The sequence below is a fragment of the Argiope bruennichi genome, chromosome X2, assembly GCF_947563725.1.
Source record: "Argiope bruennichi chromosome X2, qqArgBrue1.1, whole genome shotgun sequence".
NCBI lineage: Eukaryota > Metazoa > Arthropoda > Arachnida > Araneae > Araneidae > Argiope > Argiope bruennichi.
In genome coordinates, this window is record NC_079163.1 from 21,587,594 (window position 1) to 21,607,833 (window position 20,240).

Genomic DNA, 20,240 nt, shown 5'->3' on the forward strand with positions numbered 1-20,240 from the left:
GTAGTTGAACAACAAATATCATCTTCCCCTTGAGTGATTAACATGATGCAAAATGAGAGACTATTCAGCTTTAAAGCATGCAGATCGACACTCATAATTGAATTGTTTTTTTAAAGTCTTGTGGTCTGTTTTGTTAACTATTTTTTTACTTCAAGGATCATTAACACAATTAAAGGCATATAGCAGTTAATCAGCTTGACATTTTTAGGGAATTATGAAAATAATACTGATTTTTGTGGTGGAATTTCATCATCGATTGTTTCTTTACTTCTTGGTGCATTTCACTTCTAAAATCATGCACTTATGTTTCTTACGACATTTCTCGGAAATTTCTTATCGTATAATCGAATCGATTTATTCTTCAATTTTAATCAGATGTACGGTGTATTTAAAAACTTATTGAATATTTTAGGATTTTCTTTCTTATATCATGATTATTATGATATTTTATGATTATATGATATCATGATTATTATGATATTTTATGATTATATGATATCATGATTATTATGATATTTTATGATTATATGATATCATGATTATTATGATATTTTATGATTATATGATGTTTTATGATTATATGATATCATGATTATTATGATATTTTATGATTATATGATATCATGATTATTATGATATTTTATGATTATATGATATCATGATTATTATGATATTTTATGATTTTATTATATCAATTTTTTATGATATTTACTTTCTTATCATTGCTTAACATAATTAAATTAATAAACATAATTTGAATTTTTAAGAGTGGTGCGGTGCGGCAGCTGATTTTAGAAAAAAGTGATTTGAAGATCTCTAATGTATGTAAAAATGAATAATAAATTAAAAGCTACTGAGTGGGAAATAATTTATAACGAAAAGACTTTTAAAAATACGCTTTTATTTAGGCGCTAAAAAGCAAAAAATGATATTTTAATCCCAAATATGTGCGTTAAAATAAAATCGTGAAATCTTGAAGTGTTGAAAACTGTACTATAAAGAAATTAAGCCACGATGATTATCATATGAAAGAAAATTCAAAAATATTCAATAAAACTTAAATTACATTCTACATCTCATAAAATTTTACTTTATACGAATTTTTATTTCAACCCCCCCCCCCCTCCCGCTTTCACAACTTCGTTTAGATGTCCACATTTTTGATTTAAAAATGGTGAAAAAGGAAATGATTGATTAAAATGACTGATTTTGAATATACTAATAAAATCATTTTTTAAAGAACGTTTTTATTTTACTATAAAAATTAGATGCATAAATAGAAGAATAATGGTTTTAAATTTCCAAAGACAGACATATTGCTTTCAGTTTATAACATTTAATTACAAAGGATCCACATTTTTTCCCATTAAAATTTTATTTTCCATTTTAAAAGGAATATACAGAGCGAAATTTAAGTCTTCATACAAATGATGAAAGCAGTGACTAATATGGCTGGTCGTAGTGCCGACCGTCATATAGCGCATATTTTGCAATGCACAAAATGCAGATAATTCATAACACTCTTCCAAAACGCATCCAGAAAATCTAAAACCGTCCCTGTCTTGATCTTTTAAATAAATTTTTCCGCAACGTCAAAGGGCTGTAGGTTAGTTGCATAGCTAATCAAAAATGTTAAATTTCACGCCTAACATTTCATTTGAAAGTGATGAATCACTTGGGATTATATACCTGTTGTGTATTTAATCTAAAGTAAACTCTGTATGGTACATGTTAAAACTCCCAGTATCTGTCTTAAGACAAGTGGGACCCATATAAAAAACAATATCATTTAGTGGCCGCTGATTTCCAATAAATTTGCATCGAAAGGGGTCTTTCTACCCTTCTTTTCGAGTCTTTCAAATCGGATTGAATTTTTAAAACCCCCACCGCAGTCTTGAAAAAAATAATACTGATTAAAAATCTTTTTGACGCATTAATTTTTATAATTTTTTTAATAATGTGAGATTTTATTTTTATTCTTTTATTTTTAATGCAATTTTTCTGAGTAGAATTTTGACTTTTTCTATCAAGGCCCCGGAAATAATGTTAAACTGAAAAGTTTTTTTTTTTCTAGAAGTTTAATCTAGCAAGGACACAATCTCAGATTGCAAAAAAAGATTGTATGCATCAGTTACCAGAATTGATTGGAACTATTTTGTAAAACAATTTTAGGGACACTGAGATAGGGGGACAAAGACAGCTTTCTTAAATTTTTAATAATCTCGAACCTCTTTTAATGTTGGATATGCCATGTCTGACTCAACTTATCATGCCACTGAAGCCTAGAGGAGCAGTGCCCAATTAGGAGTAATTGTTAAAAGCACTGTCCTGATTATCCTGATATACAGAATAATTTCAATGCATTCTTCCTTCATTAGTGACATCTTTTTGATATTGGTTCTGAAAACGAATGAGAAATTAGTAAACATCATCACCAATTTTATGGAGACTTATGACACACTCTATTATTATCATTCTTGCATTATCACAATTTTATGGAGACTTATGACCCACTTTGTATTATTATCGTTCTCCTATTATCACAATTTTATGGAGACTTATGACTCACTCTGTATTATTATCGTTCTCGCATTATCACAATTTTATGGAGACTTATAACACATTCTTTATTGTTATCTTTCTTTTATTTGCATTGCGATGTTTCTAATGAAGAGTCTTTTCTTCTGAATTCATGTGTTCATTTTTACTAAAACTCATTATATACTTAAAATAATTTATTTAGTTTTAGAAAATCCTCCACTTTATAAAACATTGCTGAAGTCTTTTATTACATTTTTCTTTCAGAAAGGGAGAACGGCGGACTTTTACCTTCAAAGTGCAAAGGCAGATCATTCATCTATAAAACGGAATGGCAGTTTCGCTAAAATATCTCCAAATACTAGTTCCGACAGCATGTATTCTAATTCGAGCAAAGAGGAGTTATCCAAACTTGAGAATGGTGTTAGCAGACGAAAACCTTCCATAATCACGAATTCGAGAAAAGCTTCTGAAGCTGAAAACGTTATAAGAGAAAATACAGAAGAAACATTGCAAGAATCGGAAAATAATGATATAAATTCTTCTGATCATGAAGATGAAAAAGAAGATACCGATAATCAGGATAAAGAAACACCTGAAATTGAGTCAGAAGCGAATGCGGAAGAGGACAAAAATGTGGCATCCCGAGAAAGCATCGCAGAAGATGGGGAGGAAGAAAAACTTCCAGATGAAAATAATGAAGAAAATGAAGAAGAGCAAAAGGTAGAGGGTGAAGAAATGGCTGATCCAACTACAAAAGCTGATGAAACCGAGAATCCCACTCAAGAGGAAACCACAGACGCACCTTCAGAGGAACCTGAAGATAGTCCAGGCTCAGATAAAGAAGACGAAAATACTCCAGATAGTGCAGAAACGGAAAATGTAAATGAAGAAAACGAAGATACTGCCAGAACTGCAGAGCAAGAAGTTGCTAATGATGAGGATAAGGATGACAGTAAAACGGAAGAGAACAAGGAGGAGCCTGAAACAGAAGATAGCCAAGAAGCAAATACTAACGATGAAACCGAACATCAAGAGGATGAAATTCAAATTGACCCACCAAATGAAGAAACAGAAGAAGATAAAAATGAAGAAGAAACTGAGACTAACACAAAAGAGGGTGCTGATGAGGAGTTGGCTGAAGAAAATGCAACTGATGACAAAAACACTGAGGCTAATGAGGAAAAAAATGAGGATTCAGCAGAAGAAGCAGATCCTTCTCAATCCGAAGAATCAAGTGCGACTGTGATTGAAGCAACGAACAGTCACAAAGCTACAGAAGATGCTGACGATTCAATCGATAATACAAAATCCGATGATGAAGATAGCACAGCAAATGAAACCAATGAAAATCTTACTGAAGATACGAATGATGATCTTGGTAAGATGCAAAATTCAGAAGGAAAAACTGTGGCAGAAGTTGGAAGTGGCAATGCAGAAAATGCTGACAATGAGGAATTAAATGATGAGCAACCCACAGAAAACGCACAAGAGGAAGACAGTGGTAAAATTAATGGAGAAGAAAACAAGGAAGAAGGTAATGAACAGGAAGAAGGTGAAGCCAATACTTCGGAAGATACTAAGGAGGAAAATAAACCAGATAATGAATCAGAAGAACAAAGTGCACCCACAGAAGAGGAAGAAATCCCCGCAAACGATGAAGAAAACAAAGAAAATGAAAACCCTGATGAAACGGCTGAAAATGAGAGTGAGGAAAAGGTCGATGAACCAAGTGATCCAGCCAATGAAGAAAAAGAAGCAGATGAAAAAGTGGAGGAAAATGACAATGATAATAAAAATGAAGATACTAGTCACGAAGTGGGGGAAGAAAATGGGGAGGAACCAAAAGAGGAAGAACAACAAGAAGAATCCGTGGATAAAAATGAAGAAGAGCAAGACAAAAATGAACCTACAGCTGAGAGTTCAGAAAACAATGAGGAAAACAAAGGCAGCGATGCAGATCAACCACCTCATCAAACAAGTAAGAAAATATTTTACGGACATTTAGCTCATTCCTGTTTCAAATATCTTTTTGCCCTTTTGTCATAAACGACAATTTATTCAAATTTATGCGATATATTCTTTGATTTCTAATCTATTCTTTCGCCTACATAATTAAATTCTTTGAGGTAGCTTCGCGTAACAAAAACATTTAGAAAGGTTAACAATTATTGGCTGAAATATTATTATTTTTGTTGAAAATGAATATCATATTCAAGTTTTCATGCAAATCAAATTCTGTGACCTTAATCGACAACTTTTCAAAACTAATCGAAAATAGTGGATATGGCTTATTAACGAATAAAAAAGAATGGACTTCTTGATTTTTAGAAAATTGATTTTGATATATTCATATTGTATGACAAAGAGTTTTCTTTAGGTAGTATTTTGACATTTAGAAAAATCACACATTAAACGGAAATAATTAAAATTTTAAGAAATACTTTTATGAGGAAACATAATAACTGCAAACTAGAAGAAATAATTAGTGTGGTTCTTTCTTATAGTTTGTAATTACATATTCATAATACATAGTGAATTAATATACATAGAAAAACTATAATTTCACGTTTCCCACTGATATGTTTTCTATATTAGACTGTCCATGTTATGAAAATTAATAAAAAAAATATGATCAAAACATATAATCAAATCTACTCCAAACAGAATTTTACAGGAGGAAGCTAATTTCTAAAAGGAATTATTGGATCTGAGATTACAGTTTTTAAATTGTTTAAATATGCGGAGATAGAAGTTCTGGATTACGAAACTTCAACTTCTAATTTAACTTATTATTATTAAAATTTTTCTTACTTAAATTCCTTTTTTTTTTAATTTTTTGAAAGCACTCTATAAAAAAGTTACATAATTATTCTCAGAACCATTGGTCCATTTGGTTGTATAACAAATTAATCATTAATGCATCAAAGCAATTTACTATTAAATGTTACTGAAAAGACAAACTATTTATACTGCAGTTTTTTTTTATAGAAAGTAGTGAAAAAGTATTAGAATGTATTGCAGAGCTATTTTAAGTAAATTTTAACAAACTGAAATAAATATCTTATGAAAGGTTTGATGTTTTTTTAATTATTAAATTGCTTAAAAATACAACTAATCAAACTTTTAAATACAAATTTCATCGACATTTAAAAATTTCGAGAGTATTCTGAACAAAAGTTTACATCATTTTTTTTATCTATTATTAAATATTGATGAAAAGATAAACTATTTATACTGCAGTTTTGTATAGAAAATAGTGAAAATTTATTAGAATATATGTGTAGAATTATTTTATGTAAATTTTGATGGACTGAAATAAGTAACTTACATAAGATATTTGAAGCTTTTGCTTTTTCTTATTAAATTATTTAAAAATGTAACTAATCAAACTTTTAAATACAAATTTCATCGACATTTAAAAATTTCGAGAGTATTCTGAACAAAAGTTTACATCATTTTTTTTAATCTATTATTAAATATTGATGAAAAGATAAACTATTTATACTGCTGTTTTATATAGAAGATAGTGAAAATTTATTAGAATATATGTGTAGAGTTATTTTATGTAAATTTTGATGGACTGAAATAAATAACTTACGTAAGTTTGATATTTGAGGTTTTGCTTTTTTTAAATTAAATTATTTAAAAATGCAACTAATCAAACTTTTAAATACAAATTTCATTGACATTTAAAATTTCGGGAGCATTCTGAACAAAAGTTTACATTATTTCTTAAGGACCATTAACCAATATTAATCCTTAATAATGTAACTTAATCTGTTTCTTGTTGTTTAAAAGAAGCGTCGTAAACAAGACGACATATACTTTTTATGCCCCATCTTCGTTTGTGCACTTTTGGCTTCCAACTACAGTTTCAGAAAGAAAGGGGAAAGGCATTACGTCACTGACCCCCTAACAACGGGCCATGGCAACGGAACAACAAGGGCTGGTTGGGCGATCGATGGAAGATTTTAGCAAAAGTAATTAGATATATCATTTTAAAGTTTTGAAATTCAAAGCGGGAAAAGTTATTTAGAATGTTACGTTTATAACTCGTCTTTTACTTCTGAACTGAAGTGATGAGTTTCATTGCGATACTTTAATTTTAATGTTTCTTTAATTTTTGTTGTTTTCTTTTACATTTTACGCGATGCTTTTTTTACTTTAGAGTAGACAATTTAGTTTAGGACGCATCTCTGAAAAAAAAACATTCATCACGCATCTCTGAAAAAAAACACACATTCATCTAAACAGATTTAGAAATTTTTGATTATCAGCTTTAGCTCTACTTTGTTTTTCATATTCTAATCGCAACTGTACAAATTGATATGGCAGACATGGGGATAGGTTGGCAAAATAATTAAATTTATTTTGCACTTAAAGTTTAGATTAAAATGAATTATTTAATGAAATCATTTTTTGTTAAATTTGCTCGTTTAAAAGTTTTTTTTTTTTACTTCAAAACAAATATATCAAATGTAAATTTTTTAAATTATTCAAAATACATCAAAAATTTATATAATGATATTTTTAAATCTAATCTAAATCTTATTTAATTTCCAAATTTAATCGAGTTTAAAAAAATTCAAAAGTATCTTCTGTTTGCCCACGTCTCTGCTAAAAATATGATATATATATCATAAGGGATTCAAATAAACATAATTTCACAGTGTAGGGTTCTTCTTGTGTACACCCCCACCTCATCGCCACCACTGAACGTAACAGTATCGACAGGATTTGTTACTATAGTGTAGGGTTGAATTTTGATGGTATTTCTGGGAGATGATTTTAAATCCCAGAAAATTGGATATTTTATATTCTATATGAAATCTATAAACATTTTCCCTGGCAGCATCTATAGATTTAAATAAAATATCAATACAGATGTAGATACAGAAAATGTATAATTTTCTAAAACCATAAAAATTACTTTTGAAACAACAAAGGAGAGAGTGCAGATTTGGAATGCCGTCTCAATTCTGTTTACAGATTCAGGCCGTATAATAGGAAATGCACCTTACCATTATGTAAATAGGATTCATAGCACATGGTTATATTTGAAAAACAGGTGGTTATACTTAGATATTATTCAATGAAATATTTTATAAAAATATTCCTCAGGCTACTTTAAATTAAGTAGCAAAATACGTTATATTATCTTCAGATTGGAAACTTGTTTGAGTGCAATTACTATAATAACTTTGTTAAAATAGTTTAAAGATAGACGAATTTTTACTGTTATTAATTTTGACTAAAAGTTACCCAGACTGCACCACAGACACCTTAAACCCTGCCTTAATTGGAAAAATTAAATTAAGAGAAGTCACACTAGAGGAACAGCCCATAAAGCAGCTATGATAACTAGGTTGTTCTTATACAACGAAAGTGAAAGAGACAAAGGCTAAAAAATATCAAATAAAGGGACGTTATGGATTTCAAATATTGGTTGAAAAGAACAGGCTACATGATTTTGCATGATCTTTGAGGAAATCAAGGAAGAAGACATAAAATATACCTAAGTTCATACATATTATTCTGATTTTAATTTAACTCAATTAAACCAAAAATACTTTTATATTATTTGCGCTTAAAAAATTAATGGACAAATTTGTGAAAACAGTTATTTTAATTTGAAAACAATTTTCGACGTCGTGATTTTAATAGGCTATTTAACCGATATTAAAATCCATTTATCCCACCTGGGGAGGTACTTCAAATACGAGCTTCCGATATGGTGGTTGGTTCTCGCCACCAAGGTGGGTACAGAAATGGTGTGGCTTCGGCTACTCCCAGGTCATTCCAGGACGTGCCTCCTATTGGAAAGGTTGTACCGTGACCGGTGATGGTTTTTAGAACTCAACTTTAGTTCCAGCCAAAGCTTTCATGGTGGTCCGATCATTCAGAGTTATCCGTGTGCCTTAAAGGCGGATTGGAGTAGACAATGTGTGGTTTAAAATGTATTTTTTAAAAGCTGATTGCATTATTTTAATAATTAATAAATTACAAAAGAAATATATTTCTTTTTATTAAAATTACATCTCGATCCTTCTATATATTAAAATATTTTATGATCCAAATTCAGCCGCTATTTTCTAATATTTTCCAAAATATTTAAAAAATTTTATATATTCAGTTAATTCCAGATCGGATTTATTTTTCGAAAACGAATATCTAAAGAGAAATAGCTAAGAAAAATACTTATATAAATCAAGACTAGTACATAGTATAAAAACTAATTATTATTACTCAGTATGTTATCAATTTTTAAATTAAATTCTGTGAAAGTAGATACTTCCTTTCAAAGTATTAAAACATATTCGACTTTTATTAGATTCCATAATAAAAAAGGGGGGGGGGGCATATCAAAAACCATTTGCAGTGATATTCATCAAGAACAACAATTAAACATGTTAATTGGAAAAAACAAAAAAGTTTTAATCATTTCTACAAAATGATTTGAGAAATCTAAAATATATTCGTATTACATTTTAATTGAAATAAGTGAAAGTGAAAACATTTTCTTTATCTCAAAATTTTTCTTTATCAATTTATAATTATTTTCTAGCAATTACATTCTAAATATCATGATAAACTGGAAAAAATACAGTTATTATTTTTTTTTAAATTGCCAGACAGTAAACTCATGTGACTGGACGCATAAAAAAGTATTGATTATCAAATTTTAATTTATGCATTAAATTTAGTATTTCGCTTTCAGCTTTTGTATTCAAATAATTATATTTAGTTTGTTTTCAAAAGCTCGCTTAAAGTTACTTTTTAAAAGGATAAAGAAATTATTAGTCTAATAACTTTTATGTATTCAAAAATAAAAAAAAAGTTTTATGAAGCATTTTAATTGCTGTTCGAAAAAGTGATTTTTAAAAAAAAATTCTATTTATATTTTAGCTTTTAATGTATAATTCATTGTCTCTATAAAGATGTATGTATGTAGGGGTGTTGATGTCCTACAAGCCAGACCGTCTGGCCGAGAGTTAGAAAACTTGGTACTCTGAAGGGTGGAAACGTGCTTCTTGAAGCAATTTTTTTGTAATATTTTTAATTAAAACTTAAATTAATTAAAAATTAAGTAAAAAATGGCATTTCTGTAGAACTTTTGAAAATATTACAGCACATTATATATATTCAATGACGCCAATTTTTTGCTGTATAATTTATTCTGGTTTAATCATTTAAAAAAATACTTTAAAAGTATTTTATTATAATATATCTCGTTATTGAATTGTTTTCATCATTGATGTTAATATTTCTTCCTGGCTTTTCCCAATTGTTGATGGTAAAGATATAAAGATTCAGGTTACTTTTTCCATTTTATGTAGGTTTCAGTATAAGACAAGTTAATAAAAATTTTGAAATTTTGTTCCACTCACAATTAAGGTTTAACTATACAATCAAGCAATAGTAAAATATTTTAAAGTGTACTCATTTTTAAATACTTCAGCTCTCCCTTGTTAAATAATTGGATGTTTATACGTAATGACAGAAAATTAGGGAATGACAGAAAATTAGTATTCATAATGAACATCCTGAATTCCCTTTTTACTAAATTCAACATAATCAAATCAATAATCATTATTAATCTAAATTAATCTATTGACTGATAATCAATTTCTAAGAGTGCTAAAATAGTATATTAACACTGAGAACATACAAGAATATGATATTTCGAAATTCTAGTCTATCAGGACGAAAGTAAAAAGTCCATAACAAAATGTCCTCTTTACAAACATGAAACCAGTCATGTAAAATAAAAGAGTATGAAAAGAGGATAGATATATTTGTGAAAATTGATGGTTCAATTTTTTACAAGTGACTCACAATTTTTAGAGATATTTGATATATGTGGCAGATTTTTTTAGAAAATTATTTATATTTTTATGCGATCAAATTTTTTTAAGAGATAATGTTAAACATAGCAATCAATTTTTTTTCATTATTCTTGACAAAAATCCCGCTATAAAAATTATCAGAAAGTTTTTTTCAATGAATCATATCGAAGAAACTTTAGTTAAAATATCATAAAATGTTAATTTAAGGAAAAATAAAATATTTATTATATTTTTCGATTTCACAGATTTACTAAATTTGAAAAGGATTTTTTTCTAAAGTATTGATTTTGAAAACTGTTATGAAATTATACATAAAATTCGTGTTACCTTGATTTGATATGTATGTGAAACGAAATACATACCCCCAAATACATTATGTGCCAAAAATTGACAGTTAATAATAAAATATTATCTAATGACGTTTTAAAACATAAACAAATTACTAATTAATATTAAAATCTATATATCTGTTAAAGTCCAAATTTTAAAACACCATGAAATTTTCGAGAAAATGGAATTTATATTCAAGGGCATTCTTTAATGAAAATTAAAGATCTTTGCAAAAAATATTCTTGCTGGAAAATTGATGAAAGTAAGAGACTAATTATCTTTTTCATTTCAGAGGATCATTTAGATGAACTAATTGAACATTGGATAAAGGAAGGAGACCTCTTAAGGTTGGAACACGTTGTACTGGCTGGTCAAGGAGACAGACTCATTGAAAGAACATCAGATGATAAACAAGTTCAAGATTTTTTGGATTTAGTTCCTATATATATGGTAAGACATCAACCATGAATTCTGAAAAACTCTAATTAAGTATAGAAAGGAAAATAAAAAAAATGCTTTAATGGAGAATTGATAAAGTCTAAGACATTGTTGCTTTATTTTGATAAATAATAACAAAAAATACTGTGAATCTAAGATTTAATATATTATTTTAATTATAATCCCTTGCCTTGCATTATATACTTTTAGTACAAAACCATTATACGATTAATGAGTCGTGAACAAAGAAAAATTCGTTTTGATGCCTTTTATCATGGTTCAGGAATATGAATAAACAAGGAAAAATCCATATTATTCACTTTGATGGCTTTTAGCATGGCTCAGGAATATGAATAAACAAAGAAAAATCATACTATTCACTTTGATGGCTTTTAGCATGGCTTGGGAATATGAATAAACAAAGAAAAATCATACTATTCACTTTGATGGCTTTCAGCATGGCTCGGGAATATGAATAAACAAAGAAAAATCATACTATTCACTTTGATGACTTTTAGCATGGCTCGGGAATATGAATAAACAAAGAAAAATCCATATTATTCACTTTAATGGCTTTTAGCATGGCTCAGGAATATGAATCGTAGGAAGAATGATATTGGTTCTACTATTTTCTTGCTGATTATGGTTTATATCATCAGTCTGTATTATTAATGTACATCAATTAAAAGCTAATATGAATGTGTGAGCTTTAATAATGAAATTTTTCTACGGCTAGGTTCGCTCCTTGTCTTGATTTACTCTAAGTGAACAAAAAATGTTCTCTAAATGTTTTACAAGAAGGCAGCCTACCCACATATGTTCAGACTTGACCAGACTTTTACTTCAGGTTCTTCAAGATGATTTTTATCAATAGAAGTTGCCATACTTTCCTAATAGACTTCTGTGTGCCTTAACTATGAAACTTCGCTACAGTTAGGTTGGTTCCTTGTCTTGATTTATTTAATTTACAAGAAATCAATCTAAACACATATGTTCAAGTTCAGCCTAACTTTTATTACATGTTCTCCAAGACTATTTTCATCAATAGAAGTTGCAATACTTTTTCAATTGAATTATAACAACACAACCTTACCTTAACAACATTAACAATGAAATTTTGCTATGGTTAGGCTGGATCTTTGTCTTGATGTACTCTAAGAGAATAAAAATTGTCCTCTGAATGTCTTACAAAATCTTAATCTATCCACCTATGATCAAGTACATCTAGGCTGTTTCTTCATGTTCTCCAAGATTGCTTTTATCAAATAATAGTTGTCATACTTTCCTTTTATCATTACTCTTTGATTTATGGACTTGGCGCAATATACTGATCTAAGTAGAACTACCACCGGCTTTAATGAACAATAAAAGTCAGCTGTTGAACTTTGAAGCTTGTTTCTGGCGAATGGCATTTCAAATATCTGTTGCAAGTTAAATATTGTTATTCTTTGATATTCCAGTTAATCACGCTTTTCGTTATCAGAAATTTATCTTTTTTCAATTTATATCTTTCTTGTGTATCTTTCTAATTTAGATATTATGCTATGCTTGGAAGATGAACAACAGAAACGGTGGGGCAGAAGCAATTAGACGATAAATAATTTGAAAATTAACATTTTGTTTGAAAGTTGAATATTAAAATGGTAAAAAATTGCAAAAAAAATTATGAAAAAGCATTTCTTTTTCATATCACTTTAAGATAACATTTCCTGATGATTTCTTGCCCATACTGATGCTTCTGCTACTCTACCTACATTTTACGGTTATTCTCTGTATTTGAGGAGGCTTTAGATTATCAATTAATGAAATGGACCTGAAATGGGAGGCTAAATTCAATGCTACTTGGCATGTCTGAATCATTCAATTTCCTTCAGTATTAAAATATTTTTAAGAGCAAGCGAGACGAACTCGTTATTTGAAACTGATTTCAAAGATCTGTCATGCAAATGAGTCTGAATTGCGTTATCAGCCATTCTCCATCAGCAATATATGTTGACCTTGAAATAGTCTGGGAATATGGACTTTCGATTCGATGTCATCCATGTACAATTATCATGGCTTAAAATTTATGATACGCACTCCTTGAATGGTCTGTCTTCACTTCAAAATCTTATAAATTGATTCAAATGATATCTAATTCTAATACAGATACGATTTGAATTAAATTATTGTAATATAGATATAATAGATTTCGGTGAAGGTCTGTGAGACAAAGAAATCCAATGAGAGTACCAACTATTCTTCGTAGGCGAAACACCCTGCCTTCAAATGATGTAGAGATATAGATGGTCTGCTTCAGCGTTATCCAAGTATTCTGATCACGGCTCATAATTTATACCATCATCTCTTCCAGTCTCACATAACATTATGATCAGATATCGATTCTAATCATTCCTTGAGCAAGCTGAGTGACATTTTGATAATCTTTTTTTTTTTTTTTTTCTCTCTTCAAATAGTGTTTTTAGGAAAGTTCTTACATGAAATCTTAAACTATCTTTCATAACCAAAAAAGATAAATAAAAGGTTAAAAAAATGTTGCATGAAAAATAAAAGGCTCTTATCTTTTCGATTGAAAGTTTAGAGTAAGATTTGACTGGATTTCGCAAAAGTTTAAAAATAGGTTTGAGCATGTGAGATAATGACAAAATGTTATCGAAATAAAATCATAATGTAATCCTAAAGAACAGTGTGCGATAAGCTATTTTTAATCAAAATTCATAATTACTTCCACAAATTTTCTGAACCAAAATTCATAATTATTTAATCAAAATAATTACTTCCACACAATCTTTTACATTTTATGATACCTACCTTTACATCTTGTAAAATTACCTGAAAGTTGATATCTTCTGTTTAAACATTAATCTTTATACTGTAGAAGCATATAATTTCATTCATAATGGAACTGAATTGGGCATTTTAACTAGCGATTACCATTGTTATTGTACTAAATTTTTGTTAATATATCAGAAAAAAATATCCTTGCTACAGAAAGGAAGTCAATTCTTTGGAAATTCTGGTATATGCTTTTATCATTTGATGACCGCCACTTTGCACAACTTCTTTTTTAACATTCCTCATGAAAATAATAATTTATTGATAATTTTGTGACTTTTAATAATTCATTGTACCCAGCATTTGTTCTTACTACAAAGACATAGATTATCTAGTTTATTATAGTCATTATTATCTATACTAGTCATAAATCATACGGCATTTAATGGCTGCACTGCAATAAAATATCTTTCAAAGACACCAAATTATAATCTCCAAAGAAAGAAACCGAGAGCGCATGCGACAGAAAGAAATTTAACGAGAAGGGATATAATCAGTCATGTGGAGTGCTAAATGTATCAGAAATCATATTATAATAATGTTTCTTAAATATATATAATTGAATATTTGTTCCAGCTATTTAAATAGCTGAAATGCTTCCGATTCAAACCAGTAGCTTCCTAAATTTAGTAAAATATTGAATTCTAGACTCTCAGTTTTTAAAGTTTGTTTATTAAATTTGAACAATAACTTATTTTTGTATTTTTAATCATACCGAAGTAAAACTTTACTTTAAATTAGTTTCTATCACTTATTTTTGTATTTTTAATCATATCAAAGTAAAACGTAGAAACTAATCCATGTCCATTAGAATACTCTGAATAAATTTTATTACTCGTAATAAATATTTTAAATATGTATATGGTTGTTATCTGCAGAAAACACTAAAATATATCGAGCAATTCCTTTATGTAATGTTTTACGTCATTTCATCACACGTGCACACAGGCATATGATAAAGCCAAAGATTAATTTTGCTCAGATAATTCATTTCTTACATAAATTATTTGAATATCTTTAACACATACATTTATTTTGTAAGAGATGTTGCCTGTAACAAGATCTTGTCGTTTTACAGTATCATATATCTTCTATAGGCTCGCCTTCTGAATTATTTTTTTCTCATTTTTATTAAGGTAACAGAAATTGTAACAAAAATATGTCATAAAATTTTAATGTCTGTAACTTGTCTCTAAAAAATGAATGAAATTATTTTCGAAATATAGATAAATACCATTAAATATTACACGAGTATGGAGGATTTTAACTTGAAAAAAATAAACATTTCTTTAGAACTGATGGCTTTTATTAACCCCACAGATGTATGGAGATAAATTAAAGGCAGGCTAATAGATAAATTTCAGTAAAAGAAAGAGCATTTATAAGCATCAGATATCTAATTTTTAACTGAAGAAATCTTGAGTTTGTATTATCATCAAATTTCTATTTTTTTTTAAGGAAGAAACGATGATTTTTCTACAATTATACTGTAAACAAATTAAAATTATGAAATATTTTGTCTTGGACATTGGTCATCATATGTTTAATCATGAAAAATCCCTATAACCAAAACATGGACAGCAATATTTCATATATTTTCGGAAAAATCTATAAAAAGAATCTTGCTTTCGTGACGGAAACATATCACAGCAAATATTCCTTTATCACTTTAATGTTATCGTAAATAGATAGAGCACGCTATAAAGCAATTACCAGGGGAAAACTTCGGTAATTTTATTTCAGCGTCCTATTCACTTTTCTGTCATTTTGTATCTAAAAGAGGCGTAACATTGCAGATATCATGCTGTCGCGCATTATTTAATCTTCTTCGACCTCTGAAACTTTTCGGAAATCCACGGAAGTAGCAATTACAGCAACAATATGATCGGCAATCCCACGCGGCATTAAGTGGTTATTTTTTTGTTGTTGCTGATAATGATTTGCTATTTTCTATATACGGGGGAGCAGTTCTTCTATTCCCTTGGGGACCCGCTTTAAATAGTTGGCAAGGAATGGCAAAATTAAAACTAAAATATTTCAAAAATATTCATGAAACGAGTAATTAAAGTGAATGAAAATTCGAGGAAAAAGTTGAAGAATGAATTTTAAGAGGATTATGCAAGTGTTTGGGGAATTTAGATTTAAGTTAAATATCAAACCGAATGCTTTTGAGACTGAACAAAGCTAATTTCTTTTTCTATTGGTTGATAGCTGAAAATATCTACTTGCTAAGTTTGCTTTCAAAGCATTAATTTATTATTTGACATTTGCCGTCCATACTGATTTGTGTTCAACGAATATTATCTTAGAATTTTTTTTTAGATGTAAAAAAATTAATTGAGTTATTTCATGGTAATCTTCACATCTTTTCAAATTTGTTTTTAAAATTTATTCAAAATGTATTGTTTTTGTTGAATTTATTTTATAAGATAGATTTTAATAAAATTTTTCATCGCAAAAATTATGTAGAAATTTATTTTTTGAAAGTAAATAATTATTTATCAACGCGAATATTGTTGACTTTCTCTTTAAATTCATTTCTTAAAAAAATATATCATAATAGAATAATTCTTTCCTTCACTTTTTTCTTTATCATATAAGAATCATACAAAAAGTAAATATTCTAATCTCTAAGAAATTTGATCTCGAGATTTTAATGATTCTTCATATTTGACCAAATGAATCCAAGACCACCCTGAATCCGAAAAAACTATATTAAAAATCGCGTTCCCTCAATGACCACGACAACTCGAAAATAGAATATGCTAGATATATGAAATTTGCTATGTGGTCTTTTTATTTACCGACTGTACTTTAAAGTACCGTTTAAATCCGATTGATATCTTCAAAATATGATTATATTTTCTAACAATATTTAAAAAAAAAAACACGGAGAACGTATTTCCAATAGGAAGCAATAGATATCAACTAAAACTGACATTAAAAATATTTATTAATAATTTAATTAATTAAACTACTTTAATTAATTAAAAAAGGCTTTTTTCTTCTCTCTGGCTTTATTCTGTATCAAAACTTTAACTAATGGTTCAAAAATAAATTTGAAAAATTGATGGTAAAATAAGTCAGTAAATAAAGGGTTAAACCCAAACTGGACATCTGTCTCAGATATTGGACGAAATCCATCAAAGGAAAGGAAATCTCTTTGTTCGCTACTCCATCTATATGCACACATATGATACAAGATAGAAACATGGATTTTGGCATACAAACTGGCATTTGGCATACAGTTTAATCACTGTAATGTATAGGGTGGCCGTAAAATGATTTTCTGTTTGTAGAGGCATCTACAATGAAAATTAATGATTGTAATGAAACGTAATTCTATATACCATCTGTAGAAGGCCAAGGAAAATGACATTCATAAAATATTTTGTAACAAAATGCACCAAGATGAGATATTTTGGCTTGTTCGGAATGGCAACGGATCATACTCAAAAACACAAAATTCATGACGCAAAATTTCTTTAATGATCCAGTTGAAAAAATGTGCATATAAAAATAAAAGTCATAAATAATGAAACTCTCTGTTTTCAGCGAGTCCCTTTGTAGTGAATGCCTATCAAAAATCATATAAATCATATCAAATATCTGTAAACTACAGGCTCCGACAAGGCTGTGTGGGATGTAATTGCCGCGCCGCTCATCATCCGGGTATGCTTCTAAAAAAGCCATGTTCTTCCCTTCTCTTTGGAACGCTCTCGCGCGCACTGCCTCGGTGAAGCTCGTAGTAAAAATCAAATGTTTAAGTTCTTTAGTTAAATTGTGAAGAAAATTATTTTTCGAAAACGTTGCAATAATTGGAGTCACAACAAAATACCCCCAAACCTAATTACAACACCTTATTTATCAACATTAGGATACCCTGGGTCCTGTGCAAAATTTCATTTTAATCTTTAAAAGATTCCTATAATGATCTTTTCTATATACAAAATATTGCCTTGACAATTTCTGTTACTACTTTTTCCCTTGCCTTTGACAGTCAGCATAATGAAACTCGTTGATAAATTCCATTATTTATCAAAAGTAAGATCTAACCTCTTTGCAAAATTTCACCTTAATGTTTCACTGATGCCTTTTCATATATAGAAAATATTGCATTGAAAATTTTGGGTACTATTTTTTACCAAATATATCTCCCAGTACCTTTTCAGTCAGCATATGAAATATGGTTTCATTCTGTTCAATAGATGCCTCTTAATAGGGAACATTATTTTATGGCCTGTATATCTGTAGTAAATTTCTATTGAATGTTGACAATTTGTCAATAATCTGTTTTTTTCCCCATGTATAATAAAGCGATATCTAAAATAAGGCAACCCAAAATGCAAAAATTATTAATATGAAGTAAGCATAAAATGCGCCGTATTCTATAGGCACGCGAGAAAATAAAAAGAAGCATCTATATTTAGATTATATCACTGCTACAGTACTTAAAACTTCTTTTCCAGACTTAGCCATAAATTTGTATTTAAATAGCTGCAAAGCGTTTCAGATATTCATTTTGCATTCCTTTTCTATTTGGTAACATCTAAATAGATGATTCCATGGAAAATGCTTTTTATAATAATAATAATGCATAATTATATTTTGAATATTGAGTTATAAGGATTATTGCATTTTTTATTTTGAATAGTATCCTCTTCTGTCTTTATGTCATATTTATTTGAAACTAAAATTCATTTATAATTGTTATTATAATACGACAAAAACTACAAAACAGTATTTTAGAAGTGGAAACGAATAGCTACAAGCATTTACAATTCTGCAAACATTGGATTTAACTTACTTAATGACAAACTTTGAATTAATATTCTTGAAGATAATCTACTTTTACAATTTGAATATGGATGCATTTTTGATTTCGTAACTAATTATTTCCACTAAAAGTATCTAAAAACTCACGACTTCAAACATCTTACGTGGCTAACAATCGTCGGTTGCTAAAAACTTTTACAAAATTTATCATGTTTCGAAACTACCAATTTGTTATGTCTGGTAACTTCTGGTGGAAATTACACTGGATAATTGGATAATTTTAGTTCTAAATCGTTATTATAAGATGCAAAAATAACAACTAATTTAAACAATTTCAAATTTTATCATTATAACTATATTATTATAACTAATTAGTTCAACGGCACAGCTGGTCGGTAACATTATAAGATTTCCCAATAAATTTTGTTCTTTGAAAACGAACTTTATTAAGCACTAATTTTACCACATTTATGCTAATACGAGACGAATATGATTTAATTCATTCATTATATATCGCCTGTTTTTCATTAATTAAGAATAATTTAATAATTGACGAATAAAATTAGTGCATTTTTTAATAGTATTAGGAAATTTTTTAGAATAATATTAATAATAAATGTTTTGAATTAATTAATAAAAATTAAAAAGTATGCTCAAAATTAATTTTTTTTAGATTTAAATCTAAACATATTTACATAATTTAAGAAAATAGAAATTCGTGTAGTATAATTTTAAAATCAAAATTTAAAAACTAACAATTTCAAATTTTTAGTTATGGAAATCAGCCAAATTTATTTCTCTAAGACGGAAAAATATCGATTGATAATTTATTATTATTTCAGGATTATTTAAGTGAATCTCTTTCGTTAAAAAATTATTTAAAATCAACTTCAGTAGCCCCATCCAATCAAATCACAATGAAGTGGTATATATGCAATTTACTTCTATAATTGCCGATTACAACAAATCATTTAATTTATTCATGATTAAACTGGTAATTTTGAAGGCGAAGTTGAAACTGATAATTTTTTTTCTTATTTAACCGAAGTTGAAACTGATAATTTTTTTTCTTATTTAACCGAAGTTTCTTGGAATAATTATATATCTCAATTAAGACATTTTAAGGACCCTTTCTTAGAAACAGATTCACGAATTTCAGTACTAAGTTAAATTTAGAAATTTTAAACAGGCGATTTTAAATGTATATTGCTTGTGAAAATGTTTGATCGAATTATTTGGCTCTGTATTTTTAAAAATTTAACTAATTATTCTCTATCTAAAAGAAATAGAACCACATACTCTGATAATTTGCTAAATTTAATTTTTACACAAATGGACTTCGTATCGTTTTAATACTATTTAAATTCAACTTTCATAGACATACACCAGCAAAAAATAGCATATTTCTAGCTACAGAAAGTTTGCTCATTCAAATGCGAAACATGGATTTTTTTTTTTTTTTTTTTTTTTTTT

At 28.4% G+C, this 20,240-nt stretch overlaps 1 protein-coding gene across 1 annotated transcript in view; it reads left to right on the plus strand.

Annotated features, from left to right (window-relative positions):
* The first annotated feature begins 2,868 nt into the window (after positions 1-2,868).
* Positions 2,869-20,240, plus strand: part of LOC129960659 (uncharacterized protein DDB_G0290685-like) — a 29,405-nt gene continuing 12,033 nt past the window's right edge. Inside the window, exons 1-2 of the mRNA XM_056074210.1 lie at positions 2,869-4,519; positions 11,011-11,168. Coding sequence (XP_055930185.1) covers positions 2,914-4,519; positions 11,011-11,168 — 1,764 coding nt within the window. The 5' untranslated portion in view covers positions 2,869-2,913. The remainder of the gene's footprint in view (positions 4,520-11,010; positions 11,169-20,240) is intronic.